The sequence below is a fragment of the Asparagus officinalis genome, chromosome 8 (assembly GCF_001876935.1).
Source record: "Asparagus officinalis chromosome 8, Aspof.V1, whole genome shotgun sequence".
Lineage (NCBI taxonomy): Eukaryota > Viridiplantae > Streptophyta > Magnoliopsida > Asparagales > Asparagaceae > Asparagus > Asparagus officinalis.
The window spans coordinates 30788409-30808791 of NC_033801.1; the positions used below are offsets into that span (position 1 = coordinate 30788409).

At 35.2% G+C, this 20383-nt stretch overlaps 1 protein-coding gene across 1 annotated transcript; it reads left to right on the forward strand.

The window, feature by feature from the left end:
- Positions 427-13982, forward strand: LOC109821081 (sperm motility kinase 2A-like). Its single transcript, XM_020387276.1, is given in 14 exon segments — positions 427-544; positions 937-1057; positions 1142-1226; positions 1307-1453; positions 9987-10122; positions 10199-10236; positions 11453-11491; positions 11642-11773; positions 11861-12042; positions 12541-12634; positions 12717-12761; positions 12764-12805; positions 12883-12966; positions 13726-13982. Coding segments are annotated over 14 exon segments (1362 nt in total). The 3' UTR covers positions 13825-13982.

A 20383-nucleotide genomic window follows, 5' to 3' on the forward strand; every position in this document is an offset into this window, starting at 1 on the left:
AAATCTATTGTGGAAGGTCCCAACTATGCTGCTCCGGAGTAGGATTATACCAAAAGACATGCCACACTTGTTATATTACAAGTATATGATGGGTGCGTTAATGCCAGTTTACAGTGTGTATCTCCAGGTTAACACTATATGCTGATCCAGAGGTAGATGTATGGAGTTGTGTGTTCTTCTTTTATCTCTTCTCTGTAACACACTCCCTTGGATGATGAAAACATCCTATTGTTTCAGAAATAAAGGCAGAAAAAATTCTGTTCTTACGATCAACTTGTTTTGTTGATATAGGTTCATAAGTACACCTCTGAATTTTGGGTGTATTTGGTTGTACAGGGTGTGGATATATACTCTTCCCAAGCCATTTATCTGACCTCTAGCAAGCGGATTTGTACCTAGGATGCTTGGTGGACCCTGATGAGCGCAATGACTCTTGTGAAATCTGTGACATCCATCGTTTCAAGTCGTTTCTTCCTAGCTGTTTGTTGCCACCAGTACAATGCAACAGCTAGAGATAATTGTTCGTCAAGTCCTGCTGGTCCGGGTGATATTTTTTTGTTGTTTAATTACTAGTTTCTGGCCAAATCGTTAGCATGATCTTCATTAGGGTAACGACATCATTGTATTAAGAAACTGATCATGGTAAACTTTTACATATAAATGAAATTTTTGTGTATGGCCAGCACGGAGCTCTAAAACTCACTTCTTTTCACAATTTACTTTCAGCCACCTATTCTTATTTTTGTTCCGATGACCAGGCCAGGGAAGGGGGAAAGTTAAAGAAATGAGCATAAGTTACACATTAACATGCTCTTCACTTAACTTAAGTGATGAGATTATCAAATTAGCATATGGTTCAATCCCTTGCAATATGATTTCTTTTTTACTTCCTTAGTGCTATGCTAGCCTAAATTGTCATGTGCCTGACTTTATCAGCGTCCTGGCGCTTTGCTCTTCTTTGCAGATTGATGAGCGGAAATTTTCAGGAGGTAGTTTTAAATGGGGCTGTTGAGAAAAAACATCTTGTTGAATCACTTCACAATAGAGACAAAATGAGGTATCCCTGAAATCCCATTGACTAAAACTATCATAGACCAATTCTTTCTGGTAACATATCTTATTTTCTTTGGGTTCTATTAAGGGCATGTGCTATATTTCTTTTGACAATAGATTCCCGCAGCTACGAGTACTGGCTAGTCTTGGGTGCAGAGTATCAGGAAACCATGGTACATTTAATCTAGCTGTAGTTGTGTAACATATTTTCTTTGCTCATAAGATAATGGAGCATTTTTATGTATCTATTTAGGCAACTGAGTTTATCTCGAAGGAGTTCAACAGCATGCTTCCAACGGCAGCCAACTCAAACATCGAAGCCAGGATATCATGGACCATCAAGGTAATGGGCGAGGGGACTGCCATCAGTCGTGAAAGGAAATGGGCACTTGGACTTCATGTATTCTCCCCAGTCTTTCAATGGCTCTATTTATCAGTGAAGATTCACATATTACATTATTTTTATGAGTGTCAAAATGTGTATATAATAAGAAATTGTGTTAGCAATCATATTGTGATAGCCTCCGTTTATTGTGACACCATTCATTAGTAATATTTTTTTACATTGCTTTTGTTAAATTTGATTCAACTTCTTAAACTGTTGGATATCAAAATTTCAAATTAGTCCCTTTACATACAATTCTTTCGCCTGCCCACTTATATGCTGCTAAATTAAACAATGGATACATATATGAGATATAATTCTCAACTATATTATTCATTATCTCGATATATATTTTTGCTTTGCATTAGATATGCGAGTTCGAATTTGCCTACTATCAACTTACAGCAGTTATATTCAGTATCTTAAAATATAGGCGATGCATACAATATCTATTAGCGCTTATATGAATTCTCAAAACGCACAGTTTGATTTGCAGTAAATGGAATTTCTAAATGGAATATCTTCAAACTCAACTAGATTTGCGTTTTTCGAATGCGGTAGCGTGATTGCCGAAAAAGAAAATATGTGTTAATTTTCACACGACATGATTATTAGCTTTAAATTTTTGGCTTAGCTTATAGATCTCCCTATTGCCACTTAGCAAAATATTACAACATAAATTTTCACTATGTTAGCCAATTAGTTCCTAGAACAAAATTTCATGTAACTATATGGTGACCTGACACTTTTTTTTTGTAGGCTTGAAGTGAATGGAAAGGAGACTACTACTCTTTTTAATTGATTGAAAATCAAAGAAAGGAGACAACTATTCCTATCTGGATGCCAGTGGTTTCTTTGAAACGTTGCTTTCAGATTCTATTTTTTATCTTGTGAGACTGTCAGCTGATTTGAGCTGCCATTTTTTTTCCATTTCAGCTATTTAAAGCATTTGATGCTTATGCCGTGTTCAGCGTCTTTTTTGTGATCAAGGGAAATAAATTAATACCTCACTGAATTGACTAATTCTAGATGACCATCAAGCTCACACACATGTCAAAGCTTGATAAAACCTATCACTTCTGGCAATCACTTTTTTTGTTTCCGCCTCACTCAGAATGATTGCCTGCTTAGACCCTAGAAGGGTGGTGATTAGGGTCTTATGCTAATCTAATCGATTAAATGCTAAAATTAAAAATTAATTAATAAGTTATCCTAGAAAGTATAAAATATAAACAAAGATATGTGATCTAGGATAAGCAATATTGCAACAACAAGATATGATCCTAAATGATAAAATATATGCAAGGATATATAAACAACACAAGGGTAAATAATCTAAAAAGGATTAGTGGATGAATGAATGAGCAATAGCCACAATTGGCGATATAAGATGAATGCTCAAAAAAACAAATACGCCAAAGACAAACTCAAAACAAGGCAATATGGAAATCACGGCAGTTCGACCTTCCGTCTACGTCTCCGCTCCCACTGTCCGGGAGAGAAATCCCACTATCAACCGGGTTTCTACCGTTCACGCCGATAACGTTTACACCTCACCACTCGTTTTTCTAGCTAAACCGAAAACTTTAACAATAACACACTATTGTAATCCCACTCTTACACCCACTAAGTGTGGGGACCTAGCGTGGTCTCCTCAAGTGCTCGGCTTACAACCTTCTCCCTTAGGCACTCGTCAACCGAACACCCACTCCTCTTGGACGCCATCCCCGACTCTCCACCACACACTCCTCACTCGGTGGTACAAGTGTATTGCCAAAGTGAATCTCCACAATAAGACCTCAATACAATAATTTGATTGCTTCTCAACTATGATCGAGAACACAATGAAAGCAGCAATTCAATGTTACCAATCTCTCACCACCCAACTATATTATGTATGTAAATACACAAAGCTCAATGTGGTATGTGCTAACAATGAGTAAATAAAATCTAACTCAAAATAGCCAAACTAGCCAATAATAAGAATATGAAAAGCAATTAATGAAATTGCTAGAGAAAAAGTATAGAAAACGTTCGTCTATGAACAGCAAAGAAGAGCGATGAAGGCGATGAGAATAAATCCCTTAATCTGCAGTGGAAACTTTCCCTTTGCTAACACAGGAAACCCAAACTTAAACACAACAGTAAAACCCTAAACCCTTGTTTAAAACATTTGTTTGAAAAACACTTCCTTAGATTACCTTTGAAAGAGAGCAGCAATAGGGTATTTATACCCTCTCAAAACTCAGCAAAACCCCTAACAAAAGACAAAAGAACAGCCCTAACAAAACAGCTCTGAAAAATAAAGCCGTTGGAGTGCAACGGATCTATGTCGGCGACGAAATTCTGATCGCGACGACGATTGGAAGCGCAAAATACGAAACCAGCTCTGGACAATCGTCGCGCGACCGCGTGCGGGGACCGATGGAGCTTTCGGTCGACGACCGGCGACCGAGCAGGACTCTCTGTTGCCCAGTGATGAAAGGATTAAATGATCGGGCGCACCGGTGGGTCGACGGAGAACTGACATAGCCAGAAAAAACAGGTTTTAGAGCTGATTTTAGAAATACGGTTTAAATAATATCAAATAAATTCCAAAAAATGTAAAAACTTTGGGGAATAATTGTAGACATGATAATAAACATGCTACAATAACTGGCCGGTTTCCAAAAAGGACTTCCCAAATTGAAAAATATCATCATTTTTACAAAATAGCTCCAAAACAATGAAAATATGCAATACTTGAATTTTGAGTGTTTGACTATAAACTAACTTTTGAAAAACGTTTGTGAAATGCTTTTATGTAGACTTTAGCTAAAACATGTATAAACTGATATTGAAGTTTAAAACTAATACGATAATATTTTCACAAAATTACCATATTCTATGCCGCAATGTTTTCCAAAAAAACACAAGATGACAATATGAAATATGTGATCTTCATATTTATAAATTAAAAACCCAAAAACATATGCTAATGTATATATATAAAACTATTATATTGATGCATACAAACCAAAACTTATGTAATATATATATATATATATATATATATTACACTGAAAAAACAATAAATGTGTGTGCTATAGATATATTGAGCTTAGCAGCTACTTAAACACACATAATATAAGATCCCTAAACTAAATTACCCAAGCTTAGATCTTGATCTCATTAAGACTCGACTGGTACACATGCCGCGATGAAGCTTGAACTTGCATCTTTAACTTGAATTGCAAGGCGTTCACGACATTCGCCAAACCTCATTTGGATTATGATCGTTGAAGCCTCTATTCCATCCATCCTCCAACTATGTTGTTTGTCTGACAATACAGTAGGAATGCCACAGACACTAGACAAATAAACATTAGTAGTAAATTATTGTTAAACATCATCAAACAAGAAGACAACAATCTCCCTGTTTTGATGATGACAAACAAGTTTACAAAAAGAAATATATCATGAAGAACATGAATATATAATTTATAATTCACAGTGCATATAAACAAGAAAGATATTACTATACATATTTCTCCCCCTTGACAACATCAAAAAAGGGCGACAAAAGTAATTAAGGACGAGCGAAAGCTCCCCCTATCAATAAGGCATAGTCGTGAGTATAAAAAACATAAAAGATATAGAGATTGCTCCCCCTATCAAAATGCCATATGCGAGAATATGAAAAAAAGATCATGGAAAAATTACAAGTGAGCAAGCATAAAAGATATGCTAACAAGTCAGCTCACCATTCAAGGAGATAATGAGAACACTATATGAATATATCCAAGTATGAAAAATGTGTCTCGATATCAAATACCATAAAAACATGTGTAAAAGATAGAGTTTTATGAATCAGAATGAAAACATGAGAACCATGGTAAAAAGTTTTCAAATGCAAAACAAATCAACCAAAAAAAAATCATAAGATCAAAGTTAAATCCAAAAACGAATGTACGTTTTGATCAATCAACGAAAATTTTCTTTGTGGGATTGATCTCAAACACATATGGAATACATTATAAGCACGAATAATGATCCATAAGCACAAAACACATAAATATCATCATATAACGTGAAATATAGATGAATTCAAGCAATAATTCAAAACAAACTCTTTTGACAAAACAAATTTCAGAGAGAGGCAACAATTATATCAAGCTCTTAAGCTTGTTTTCACCAATAGTAAATCATTTTAGCATTCCGTAAACATGATTGGGAATAAAACACCCAATAAATCGGCAGGGAGGTTATATAAATACAAACGCCTCTCAGTCAAATCAAATAATAATCATGAAAACAAAGGATTTTGATAAGAAGAAAAAATTTGTTTTCATAACCAAAAGAGTCTTAAAACATAATTTTCAAAACCAAGACAAAAAAAAAAAAACACTAAAAGTTCTTAGTTTAAAATCAAATTTGTTGGTACCAAGTATCTTGGCCTACAAAAGATTTAGGGACATGACCCCTGATTCAATGAAGCGTCAAAGCCCCTAGGGTTATGAACCCATTTGGGCGTATTTAGTGCACGGTCGGTCATAGCAATAATTATATAAATGACCCATTCGATTGCCAATAAGCTACAATGAAGCAGATGCATTTGGTTATGTTGACCATATGGTGTTGCACGAGAACATTTGCCCAAGTAAGAGTCTTTTAAGCATTATTTGCAACATGAGAAGCATTTTTGAAATAATGTTGCGTCTACTTGAAAATATTTGCGATTAGAAACTTCTTCCGCAAATCAAAACAAAACTTGCTAAGTGACCAATTCTACCACAAAAAATCATAATGATACACATTAGTATGCCTTAGCATGAACAATGGGTGCATGCTCGTGTTACATGTGATGAAGAAGAAGCCTTATGAAATGCACCAAGAAGCGATTAATATTTTCTTATGCTTTTGTGCATCATAGGCAAAACTTAGTCCTAAATGGCTTGGACGACCACAAATGCGGCACTTATAAGTTTACTATACAAGTGCTGCAAAGTGACGAGTTTAGAAGTTTGTAGTACTAGACTTTTGCACCCCAAGTCTCATAAGTTTTCTTATCTATCTACAATGCATGTTTTAAGGTGAATTCTAAAGATGATATTCGGTTTTTCACAAGATTCAATTCATCATTATGCATACAAGCCATTGCGATAATAGAAGTAGATGAAACGATGATCATTTCTATAAGAATTACAATTTATTTCTAATAGTTTCTACTTCTATCGATGATCATTTTTAGCATGATGTAATGTTAGCAATAGATGAAGACCATGTTATATTTTCCAAAAACTAATAACTCATTGCTTTTCTTTACAAAATAGCCCATTCTCTTAACAACAATATCAATGTTTGAAGCTAGCCGACTCATGATCGGATTTCAAATTAATATGCTTGCTTTTCACAATCTATAAAATTATTATAGCAACTAGTATAGGCATGCCATTAATCTATCATATGCACCAAGCGAGTTCACTTATGCGATATATCACTATCGATTCCCGAATCGCTTACCACACTAGAGGCTATCGCCTCCTAGATGGCCGTTGGCAGATGACTCACCACTCACTTGGAAGGACAATCTCAAACTACGTCGGAATTTCCTCAAGTTGGCCTTGATGTGCTTCTATGAATTTCCGATAAATTGTAAGCCACTATCAAAAGAACAAATTTGCTTAGAAAAGGAATGAGTTCAAAGCATTAAGCAAAAATTCTAACAAAGCTTGCTCATGAGAAACATTTTCTCACTCATGATGCCCACCTTGCGAGTTTTCTCCAATGCTGGGCACAATATAAGCACAATTAAATAACTTCCCATAAAGTCAATATTTCTAGCATGCAACTAAATATTTTAAATTTAGAGCACGCATTGCAGCATAAGAGAAATTTCTAAATCTTTGGAGCAACATTTGAATCATAGCCAAACGAAACATAACTTCATATTCATGATATCATATATGAAAATATGCAAGCAAGACAAAAGTAATCAGAACGTAGATTTAGCCACAAATAAGATAACTTGATCTTTAACATCAAGACGGATTCAGCTCCTTAAATCAAAGAGCCACCGAACGCTCTGTACCAATCCTCAAATGAACCGTTTCCTCAGCCTTTGCCTCTACCTATTCCACTTCCCATGTGATTAATTATTGATTTCTTATTTAAACTTCCTTTCCCCCCTAAATCATTAGGCAAAGGGCACATGTGTTTTTGAATTCCAAAGTTCAAGAGGAAGGGAAAAGAATGAGTGGGGCAAAGATGGACGATGCAAGTGATGTACACTCGGTGAGGTTATAATTGTAAACACAAAACTAAAAATAATCTTTGCTTTAACAACTAATGTATTAAAATTCACGGTGTACCTTTTGTTTCAACAAAGTATTAAACTTTTTTCTCTTATGGCAATAACAGAAACAAAGAAAAAACAACCACAACCGGCGAAAATAAAACCAACATAGGCCTTGCCGCTACTACCGCAATGTTCATACACGGCCATGGGGCAACTAGATTGCTGATATACGAGATTCGCATAAAGACCCTCACGTCTACCTCAGCACCTTTGAGACTATTGAGGTTGATGCCCTCGACTATGACGAGACTACCCTCCGCTTATGAGAAAATTGAGCTAAGCTCAACTTTCCCGAACATGGCCCCCTTTGACCGCCACAGCCACCGCATGTGATAACTTCTCTAGCAAAGGCGCTTGAAAAAGAAGGAGAAGTTTAATTTAATGTTTGTGATAACTAAAGGTTATTGTATATCATTAGATCACGATCAACAGCAGGGGAGGTTGTGGGTAGTGATGAGACAAGCTTTTCGCCTGATTTGAAGCTTTCATCGGGAGCTTAGCTTTTTCAAGTAAGCAACGTTGAACTTGCTGAGTTATTTGATAATGCAAGAAGTGTTGGTTATTAACATTTTTGTTATAGTGAATGTTTTGGATTGAGGGGTTAAGTTTAAGATAACTTAAAGATTGGGTAACCTATTAGCAATTTCAATCATAGGAGGGATTAATTTTAAAATAACTTAAGGAATATTAGGGAACATCAATGATTTGAGGGACTATTTCAAAATACGAAAGATTTAAGGGAGTACTATTCAAATGGCTATTTTTTTAAAATTTGTTTTGGTGAGGTTATTGATAAACTAAGCTTCTTGTTTGTCACTTTTTATTTTTTTAGCTATTAACTAACTTTCATTACTTTCTTCTATATTATGGAATTTCTAATGTAGAAAAGGCACTTTAGCTCCTATTCTCTATTACAAGTTAGTTTAGCTCTCTTTCTACTATCTATTCTTTTTTGAATTTGAGTGTTAATATTGCTACTCCATAAGTCACTAGATTATGAAGCATATTGACGTTTATACTATATGGCGCCCTTGATTAGATTTACATATCCATAGTATTATTTTCACTATTGGATCCTTCAGCTTTAGAAATATAACAACTTGATTAGATTTACATATCCATAGTATTATTTTCACTATTGGATCCTTCAGCTTTAGAAATATAACAACTAATGATGAAAATAATTATGCTAATCTTTATTCCAGTATGTATGATTTTACTCTAGAATGATCAAAATTTCTTTCTAATTCTTTATTTTAGATCTCTATTTTTTGCATTATATAATTTTGTCATTTTCCTATCCACAAAACGTATTAAGGACATGAACAAATATAATTACGTGCAACGCATGTGCACTATACTAGTTAAGGTTAAAAATTTAGAATCTTATCTATACTACTTCTAAAAGAGAAAACAAGTGTCAAAACTTTTGCATACCCATTTTGCCCTTTTCAATTTGCTTAATTATAATTTTATCCTATATTTCTATCTATTTATTCTTGTTTTGCCTCTTCATCTCAGATTCTTCTGTATTTCCGTGGTTGAGAAACGGATGAATCCCCGTCTCTTCGTCCCACCCGCACCCTCGCTCCCTCATTTAACCGTCCACAGTCCACTCACCTGGCCCTCTGCCTCTTTAGATTCTTCCTCTTCTCAACCCCCGCCCCGCTTCCTCTTCCTCTACAATTCTTCTGATTCTTCTATTTCTATATATGAGCTCTCTTAAGTTAAGCCCGAACTCCAACGGTCCTTTTTTCCCTCACCCTCTCTTTGTTCCCATTTTCTTCAATCTCTCTCTCTCTCTCTCTCTCTCTCTCTCTTTCTTATCTCTCTCTCTCTCTCTCTCTCTCTCTCTCTCTCTCTCTCAAAGTATTGCCATGGCGATCTCCGATGACGATCAAGGAGATGACGATGAGCTCACAACGTCGCGTTCACCGGAGCTCAGATCTCTCCGTTCATCAAGATAGAGGAGGTCGCATTCACTACCGGCGAAGATGATGAAGACGCCGTCCTCGACCTCTAAATTTCTTAGATCTGTCATCGATTTGATGATTTTAGGGTTTCTCGCTTAGTTTAGCTCGATTTTGGAAAGCTTAACTGGATCGAATCACAAAGAGAAGGAGAATCTGTGTTCAGGATTTGAGCGAATCGTTAGTGAGTTTTCTAGGTTTTGCTGTTATCTAATTTCTTCTTCTGCTTCGTCCATCTCAGATCGATCCACAAATGGAGGAGATCGAGGCAAAGGAAGTGACCGTTCGCGAGGTCATGAAGATGTCTTCCTCTGAAACCCAATGGTTTCCAATGGTGTCCCCGATAAAAACGCCGTCTTTAAGAAGCTCAGATCTCGGTCTGAGAACAAGGTGATCGATCTCTTCCCCGGTCTTGCTCTTGAATCAAAATTTCATTTTTCTAAAATGGATTAGGTTCTGAGAACAAGGTGATCGATCTCGATAAGGACAAGGTGATTCGAATTTGAGATTTATTTGTTTTCGACTATTGATTTTTGTTTCAAATTTTAAATTTAAGATGTGCTTTGATTGCAACGCCAAGAATCCGACGTGGGCATTAGTGACGTACGGAATCTTTCTTCGCATCGATTGCTCTGCAGTGCACCGGAGCCTAAGTGTCCACATTAGCTTTGTCAGGTATGGAGTTTGCTCTCGGTTGTATTCTTCTCTTCCTTGTTTAGAATTTAGGGTTTCAGTACTGAATTTGATGGTATATTCTTGCTCATATGATTTATTCCTCTATTTTTTAGCTGTCTGAAATAGTTTAATAATCTTTGGAATCATTAATATACGAGAATGAAGATTAGACCTAATGCCATGTATGTTAATGTGGTGATGTTTGCATCCCTACGTGAGGATATTTCATTTTTTTTAATATATTATTGTGACATTTAACATGTACAAATTGAAGGGATGAGAAACGGAAAATCTTACAAACAATGAGAATTTGAGTGGAACTAATATTTTGATGAAATTGAAAATTCTTCTTTCATGTATTGGTTGTGACGACCTTTAAGCATGCTGATAGATGATGATCTCCATTTTGATTGTGTTTTCCCCATGGATGAGCTTATTTTATAATTTATTTGAGGTTCCAGATAAAATTGTCCCGAAAAATGGACTATGATATGAATTATGTCTAGATGTTCTTACATACAGATGACAATCTTAAAGGATAGAGTGAAAAGGTAAAGGAAAATCCAATAGAAGACATTTTTTTGAGGGGTGGGTCGTGGTGAATATTTCATACTTCCCCATTTTGTTGAATATTATACTTGAAATTGAGGGAAGAAGACTGTTTCTTAGGTCGCTATCTAGCTTTTGTTTTACTCTCTAAGAATGGGGCTGAGTGGCTGAATGAGAATCCCTTTGTGATCCTTTTGACTAGGTGGAGAATTGGGGTGGACATGCAGACACTGTGTACAAACCCGAATGTAGCCACTTTTAAGGTCCTTAAACAAGCTGGACGTACATGTTTCTTTGAGCGTCTAAACAAACTTGAAGGTTTATTCAAGCTTGGCCGATTTTCATTAGAAAATGTTGTACTCAAGTAAAAGAGTATATAACATAGATTATGTTAGTCCTATTCACAAAAATTGTAATAGATTATATTTCTGTTGAAGTGAATTCAGATATCACCTTTCGGTAAAAATTGTGTAAACTTCTTAGAGAAATCTATGTGGAAGTCCCAACTATGCTGCTCCGGAGGTAGGATTATACCAAAAGACCATGCACCTTGTTATATTTACAAGTATATGATGGATGCTTAATGCAGGTTTTACAGTGTAGGTTATCTCAGGTAAACTATATGCTGATCCAGAGGTTGATGTATGGAGTTGTGGTGTCATTCTAGTGTAGGTTATCTCAGGTAAACTATATGCTGATCCAGAGGTTGATGTATGGAGTTGTGGTGTCATTCTTTATGCTCTTCTCTGTAACACACTTCCCTTTGATGATGAAAACATCCCTAATCTGTTTCAGAAAATAAAGGCAAGAAAATATCCTGTTCTTACGTCAACTTTTTTGTTGATATAGGTATAAGTACACCTCTGAATTTTGGGGTATTTGGTTGTACAGGGTGGGATATATACTCTTCCAAGCCATTTATCTGCTCTAGCAAGGGATTTGATACCTAGGATGCTTGTTGTTGACCCTATGAAGCGAATGACTCTTCGTGAAATCTGTGAACATCCATGGTTTCAAGCTCGTCTTCTTCGCTATCTGGTTGTGCCACCACCAGATACAATGCAACAAGCTAAGAAGATAAATTGTTCTCAAGCTGCTGGTCCGGGTGATATTTTGTTGTTTATATTACATAGTTTCTGGCAAATGTTAGCATTGATCTTCATTAGGGTAAACGGTGATATTTTGTTGTTTATATTACATAGTTTCTGGCAAATGTTAGCATTGATCTTCATTAGGGTAAACGACACATATTGGTATTAGAAAACTGATCATGGATAAACTTTTACATATATGAAATTTTTGTGTAGGCAGCACGGAGCTCTAACATCACTTCTTTTCAATATTACTTTCAGCACCTATTCTTTCATTTTCTGTTCATGACCAGCAGAATAGAAAATTGAGATCATTAAGTTACACATTTAAATGCTCTTCACTTACACTTAAGTGATTGAGATTATCAAATCAGATATGTTCAAATCCCTTGCAATATGATTTCTTTTTTACTTCTGTAGTGCTATGCTGCTAAATTGTCATGTGCCTGACTTTATGGTCCTGGCGCTTTGCTCTTCTTTGCAGATTGATGAGGAAATTCTTCAGGAGGTAGTTAAAATGGGTTTTGAGAAAAACCAGTTAGTTGAATCACTTCACAATAGAAGACAAAATGAGGTATTCCTGAAATCCCATGAACTAAAACTATCATAGCCAATTCTTTCGGTAACCATATCTTATTTTCTTTGGGTCTATATAGGGCACTGTTGCATACTACTTTCTTTTGGACAATAGATTTCCCGCAGCTACAGTACTGGCTATCTTGGGGTAGAGTATCAGGAAACCATGGTACATTCTTAGTCTGTAGTTTGTACAATATTTTCTTTGCTCATAAGATAAATGGAGATTTTTATGTATCTATTTAGGAATCTGGTTTATCTCGAATGAGTTCAACAGATACTCCAACGGCAGCAATCAAACATCGTAAGCCAGGATATATGGACCATCAGGTAATGGGGATGGGACTGCATCCAGGTGAAAGGAAATGGGCACTTGGACTTCATGTATTCTGTCTTTCAATGGGCTCTATTTATCAGTGAAGATCAATATTACATATTTTATGAGTGTCAAAATGTGTTAATAAGAGAAATTGTGTTAGCAATCATATTGTGAATAGGTTTATTGTGACACCATTCATTAGTAATATTTTTTACATTGCTTTTGTTAAATTTGATTCAACTTCTTAAACTGTTGGATATCAAAATTTTCAAATAGTCCCTTTACATACAATTCTCTTCGCCTGCCCACTTTATATGTGCTAAATTAAACAATGGAGTACATATATGAGATATAATTCTCAACTATATTATTCATTATCCTCTATTTTTGCTTTGCATAGATATGGAGTTCGAATTTGCTACTATCAACTTACAGTCAGTTTATATTCAGTATCTTAAAATATAGGGATGCATACAATATCTTATAGGCTTATTGAATTCTCAAAACGCACAGTTTGTGATTTTGAGTAAAGGAATTCTAAATGTGAATATCTTCAAACTAACTAGATTTGGTTTTCGATGGGTAGCGTGATTGGAAAAAGAAAATATAGTGTTAATTTTCACACGACATGATTATTAGCTTTAAATTTTGGCTTAGTTATAGATCTCCCTTGCACTTAGCAAATATACAACATAAATTTTCACTATGTTGCCATTGTTCTAGAACAAAATTTCATGTAACTATATGTGACTGACACTTTTTTTTTGTAGGTTGAAGTGAATGGAAAGGAGACTACTACTCTTTTTAAGTTATTGAAATCAAAGAAAGGAGACAACTATTCTATCTGGATGCTCAGTGGTTTTCTTTGATGTTGTTTCAGATTCTATTTTTATCTTGTGAGATGTCATCTGATTTGAGCTGGCCATTTTTTTCCATTTCAGCTATTTAAAGCATGATGCTTATGCGTGTTCATGCTCTTTTTTGTATCAAGGGAAATAAATTAATACCTCACTGAATTGTAATTCTAGATGATCCATCAAGCTTCACACACATTCAAAGTTGATAACTATCACTTCTTGCAATCACTTTTTTTGTTTCCAGCTCACTCAGATATTGCTGTTAGACCCTAGAGGGGGGTGATTAGGGTCTTATGCTAATCTAATCCGATTAAATGCTAATTAAAAATTAATTAATAAGTTATCCTAGAAAGTATAAAATATAACAAGATATGTGATCTAGGATAAGCAATATGAACAACAAGATATATCCTAAATGATAGAAATATATGCAAGGATATATAAACAACACAAGGGTAAATAATCTAAAAAGGATAGTGGATGAAATGAATGAGCAATGCACAATTGGCGATATAAGATGAATGCAAAAACAAATACGCCAAAGACAAACTCAAACAAGCAATATGATCACGGAGTTCGGACCTTCCGTCCTACGTCTCCGCTCCCCACTCCCGGGGAGAAATCCACTATCAACCGGGTTTTCTACGTTCACCCGAATAACGTTTACACCTCACACTCGTTTTTCTAGCTAACCGAAAACTTTACAATCAACACACTATTGTAATCCCACTCTACACCCACTAAGTGTTGGACCTAGCCGTGTCTCCCTCAAGTGCTCGGTTACAACCTCTCCCTAGGCACGTCAACCGACACCACTCCTCTTGGGACGATCCCCGACTCTCACCACACACTCCTCACTCGGTGTACAAGTGTATTGCAAAGTGAATCTCACAATAAGACTCAATACAATAATTTGATTGTTCTCAACTATGGATGAGAACACAATGAAAGCACAATTCAATGTTACAATCTCTCACCACCCAACTATATTATGTATGTAAATACTAAAAGCTCAATGTGGGTATGTGTAACAATGAGTAAAATAAAATCTAACTCAAATAGCAAACTAGCAATATAAAAGCTCAATGTGGGTATGTGTAACAATGAGTAAAATAAAATCTAACTCAAATAGCAAACTAGCAATAATAAGAATATGAAAATCAATAATGAAATTGCTAGAGAAAAGAGTTAGAAAACTTCTCTATGAACACAAAGAAGAGGATGAAGGGGATTGAGAATAAATCCCTTAATCTGCAGTGAAAACTTTCTCCTTTGTAAACAGAAACCCAAACTTAAACAAACAGTAAAACCCTAAACCCTTGTTTAAACACTTTGTTTAAAAACTTCTTAGATTACCTTTGAAAGAGAGCAGCAATAGGGTATTTATACCCTCTCAAAAACTCAGCCAAAACCCCTAACAAAAGACAAAAACAGCCCTAACAAACAGCTCTGAAAAATAGCCGTTGGAGTGCAACGGATCTATTGTCGGTCGACCGGAAATTCTGTCGGTCGACCGATGGAGCGCAAAAATACGAAAACCAGCTCTGGACAATCGTCGGTCGACCGGTGCGGTCGACCGATGGAGCTTTCGGTCGATCGGACCGGTCGACCGACAGACTCTCTGTTGCCCAGTGATGAAAGATTAAATGATCGGTCGACCGGTGCGGTCGACCGAGAACTGACATAGCAGAAAAACAGGTTGTTTTGCTGATTTTAAAACACTGTTTAAAAATATCAAATAAATTCCAAAAAATGTAAAACTTTGGGGAATGATTGTAGACATGATAATAAATATGCTACAAAGACTGGTTTTCAAAAAAGACCTCCCAAATGAAACATATCATCATTTTACAAAATAGTCCAAAACATAAAAATATGAGATACTTGAATTTTGATGTTTTGACATAAACTAACTTTTGAAACTTTGTGAAATGTTTTTATAGACTTAGTAAAACATGTATAAACTGATATTGAAGTTTATAAACTAATACGATAATATTTTCACAAAATTACATATTCTATGCAATGTTTTCAAAAACACAAGAGTAAATATGAAATATGTGATTTCATATTTATAAACATGAAAACCCAAAACATATGTATGTATATATATAAAACTATATATATGCATAGAAACCAAAACTTATGTATATATATATAACTATATATATATACACGAAGAAACCAATAAATGTGTGTGTATAGATAATTGAGCTTAGAGTACTTAACACACATAATATAAATCCTAAACTAAATTACCCAAGCTAGATCTTGATCTTCATTAAGCTCGACTTGGTACACATGCGGATGAAGCTTGAACTTGATCTTTAACTTGAATTGCAAGGCTTCACCGACATTCCGCCAACCTCATTTGGATATGATCGTTGAAGCTCTATTCCATCCATCCTCCAACTATGTTGTTTGTCTACAATACATAGGAATGCACAGACACTAGACNNNNTGAATTATGTTGCTTCACTCCACAATTCCGCCAACCTCCATTTGATATGATCGTTGAAGCTCTATTCCATCCATCCTCCAACTATGTTGTTTGTCTACAATACATAGGAATGCACAGACACTAGACAAATAACATTAGTAGTAAATTATTTGTTAAACATCATCAAAACAAGAAGACCAACAATCTCCCCCTTTTTGATGATGACAAACAATTTACAAAAAGAAATATATGCATGAAGGAAATGAATATATAATTTATAATTCACATGCATATAAACAAGAAAGAATATACTCATAATATTTCTCCCCCTTTGACAACATCAAAAAAGGGGACAAAATAATTAAGAGAGCGAAAGCTCCCCCTATCAATAAGCATAGGTGAGTATAAAAAACATAAAAAGATATAGAGATTGCTCCCCCTATCAAAATGCCATATGGAGAATATGAAAAAAAGATCATGGAAAATATGTGAGCAAGCATAAAAGATATGCTAACAATCACTCACATTCAAGAGATAATGAGAACACATATGAATATATCAATATGAAAAAATAGTGTCTCATATCAAATACCATAAAAACCATGTGTAAAGATAGATTTATGAAATCAAATGAAAACATGAGAACCATGTAAAAAGTTTTCAAATGAAAACAAATCAACCAAAAGAAATCATAAATCAAAGTTTAAATCCAAAAACGATGTTTGATCAATCAAGAAAATTTTCTTTGTGGGATTTGATCAAACCACATATGGAATACATTATAAGGCACGAATAGATGATCCATAAGCACAAACACATAAATATCATCATATAAGTGAAATATAATGAATTCAAAGCAATAATTCAAAACAAACTCTTTGACAAAAGAATTTCAAGAGAGGCAACAATATATCAAGCTCTTAAGCTTGTTCCAACCCATATAATCATTCTAGCATCCGGTAAACATGATTTGGGAATAAACACCCAATAAATCCGGAGGGTTATATAAATACAAACCTCTCATCAAAATCAAAACTAATAATCATGAAAACAAAGGATTTGATAAAAGAAAAAATTGTTTTCATAACCAAAAGATCTTAAAACATAATTTTCAAAACCAAGACAAAAAAAAAAAACACTAAAGTTCTTAGTTTAAAATCAAATTTGTTTTGGTACCCAAGTATTCTTGGTACCAAAAGATTTAGGGACATGACCCCTATCAATGAAGCTCAAAGCCCTAGGGTTATAAACCCTCTTAGGCGCATATGGTGCACGAACACGGTCATAACAAAAATTACTCAAATGACCCTTCCGATTGCAATAAGTACAATGGAAAGGAAGCATTTGCTTATGTTGACCAAACGGTTGTGCACGGGAAACATTAGAAACATTTGCAAACATGGATGATCTTTTAAAATTATTTTGCAAATGTGAAACTCTCTTTAAATCAAAACAAAATTTGGCCAAATGACCAAAACGACCACAAAACTCACATTTGTACATATGGGCATGTTTATGATGATCTATACGTGTGTGTACATGTGAGTGTGATAATGAAGCTTGATGGGATGCACAAACATGATTAATCTTGATGGGTTTTTGTGCATTATAACAAAATCTAGCAAGGTGGCCTTTACGACCGCAATTAGTGCATTTATAGACTTTGTTATACATGTGTGCATAGTGTGTAGGTTTCTTAGAAGTTTAGAAGTTGTAGTACTAGACTTTGCACCCAAGTCCATAAGTTTCTTATTATCTACAATGCATGTTTTAAGGGTTGAATCTAAAGATGATATTCGGTTTTTCACAAGATTCAATTCATCATTATGCATACAAGCATTGGAAATAGAAGTAGATGAAACATGATCATTTCTAAAAGAATTAAACTTATTTCTAATAGTTTCTACTTCTATCATGGCATTATTATTAGCATGAGTTAAGCTAGCAATAGATGAAGACATGTTATTATTTTCCAAACTTAATAACTCATTGTTTTCTTTTAAAATAGCATTCTCTTTAACAACAATATCAAGTTTGGAAGCTAGCGACTCATGATCGGATTTTAAACTAATATGCTTGCTTTTAAGATCAATAAAATTGTTTTGCAATTTTGTATAGGCATGAGATAATCTATCATATGCACAAGCGAGTTCATTGATGGATATATCACTATCGGATTCCGAATCGCTTACCACACTAGGGCTATCGCCTAGTGGCCGTGTGCATGATGATGCTCCACACTCACTTGAAGAACAATCCTCCAAACTACGTCGGATTTCCTCCAAGTTGCCTTGATGTGCTTCTATGAATTTCCATAAATTGTAAGCACTATCAAAATGAACAAATTTGTTAGAAAATGATGAGTCAAAGGCATTAAGCAAATATTCTAACAAAAGCTTGTTCATATTAAACATTTTATTATCATGATTGCTCCACTTAGATTTCTCCAATGTGGGCACAATATAAGCACAATCAATAATTTTCCATAAGTCAATATTTCTAGATTCAACAAATAGTTTAAATCTAGAAGCCCATTGTGCATAGGAAAAATTAATGAATTTAGGAGCAACATTGGATTTATAGCCTAAACAAAATACATTCATATTCAAGATATATATATGAACATATGCAAGCAAGACAAATGCAATCATAACTAGATTAGCACAAATAAGATAACTTGGATCTTTAACTCAAGGCGGTTAGTCCTTAAATCAAAGAGCACCAAGCTCTGATACCAATTGTTAGACCCTAGAGGGGGGGTGATTAGGGTCTTATGCTAATCTAATCCGATTAAATGCCAATTAAAACTAATTAACAAATATATTCTTGCAAGATAGATATACAAAGAGTTATGTGCAAGAATATGCAATATACACAAGGTGATATATCCTATATGATAGAAATATATGCAAGGATATATAAACAATAAGATATATCCTAACAAAGAGATATAGACAATGTATGTGCAAGGATATAAAACTAACAAGAGGGGTAAACAAATTAACTACAAATGTGATAGGGCAAAATGATCAACAAGCAATACACAATGGCGATGTAAGATATGAATATGAAAACAAGTGCGCCAATGCAATCACAAACAAAGGATATGTTTACGAGGTTCGGTCCCCACGACCTACGTCCCCGCTCCTCACCTCGAGGAGATCTCCACTATCACAACCGGGTTTTCTACGTTCACCCGAACAACGTTTACACCTCACAATACAATCACTATGTAATCACACCTCACACACTAAGTGTTGGTCCTAGCCCGTGTCCTCCTCCTCAAGTGCTCGGTTACAACCTCTCCCTAGGCACGTCAACCGACGCCACTCCTCTTGGATTCGACCCCGTCTCTCACCACACACTTCTCTCGGTGTACAAGTGTATTACAAGTGAATCCTCACAATAAGCACAATATAAATCAAATGATTTGTTCTCTAAACAAGGTGAGAACTCAATTAAGCACAACTCTTAGTCACAAACCCACAACCCCAAATTATACTATGAATGTAAATACAATAAGCTCAATAGGTTGTGTGTGAACAAAGAGATAATAAAATCAACTAAACTCAATATGAACACTAGCTTAATAAAAAGATAATCAAACAATATAAAATATGAAGCTAGATTGAGTTTAGAAAACTTCTCAATAGATCAAGAGTGGAAGGAGAAGAGTTGGATGCTCAAACACCAATAGATGATCTCCTCAAGCTCTTGTGGAAGTGATTCACAAAACCAAAACACTCAAATGCTTAAAAGCTTATAAACACACTTAAACCAAACATAAACCCTTGATTAAAACTCTCTTAAACTTGTTTTTAAACTCTCTTGGCTCACTTGAAAAGACATCAGCAATGGGGTATATATACCCACTCAAAGCTCAGCCAAAAACCCCAAAACGAAATGACCAAAAACCCCAGCAAACAGCTCAGAGAAAGAGCCGTTAAAAAGCAACGGCTATATTGTCGGTCGACCGAAAATTCCGTCGGTCGACCGATGGAAAAATTCGGTCGACCGATGGAAAGTTCGGTCGACCGTTATCCAGGTCGAAAACAGGAAATCAAGCAAACACTTATCCGGTCGACCGGTGCGGTCGACCGATGGAGCTCTCGGTCGACCGCACCGGTCGAC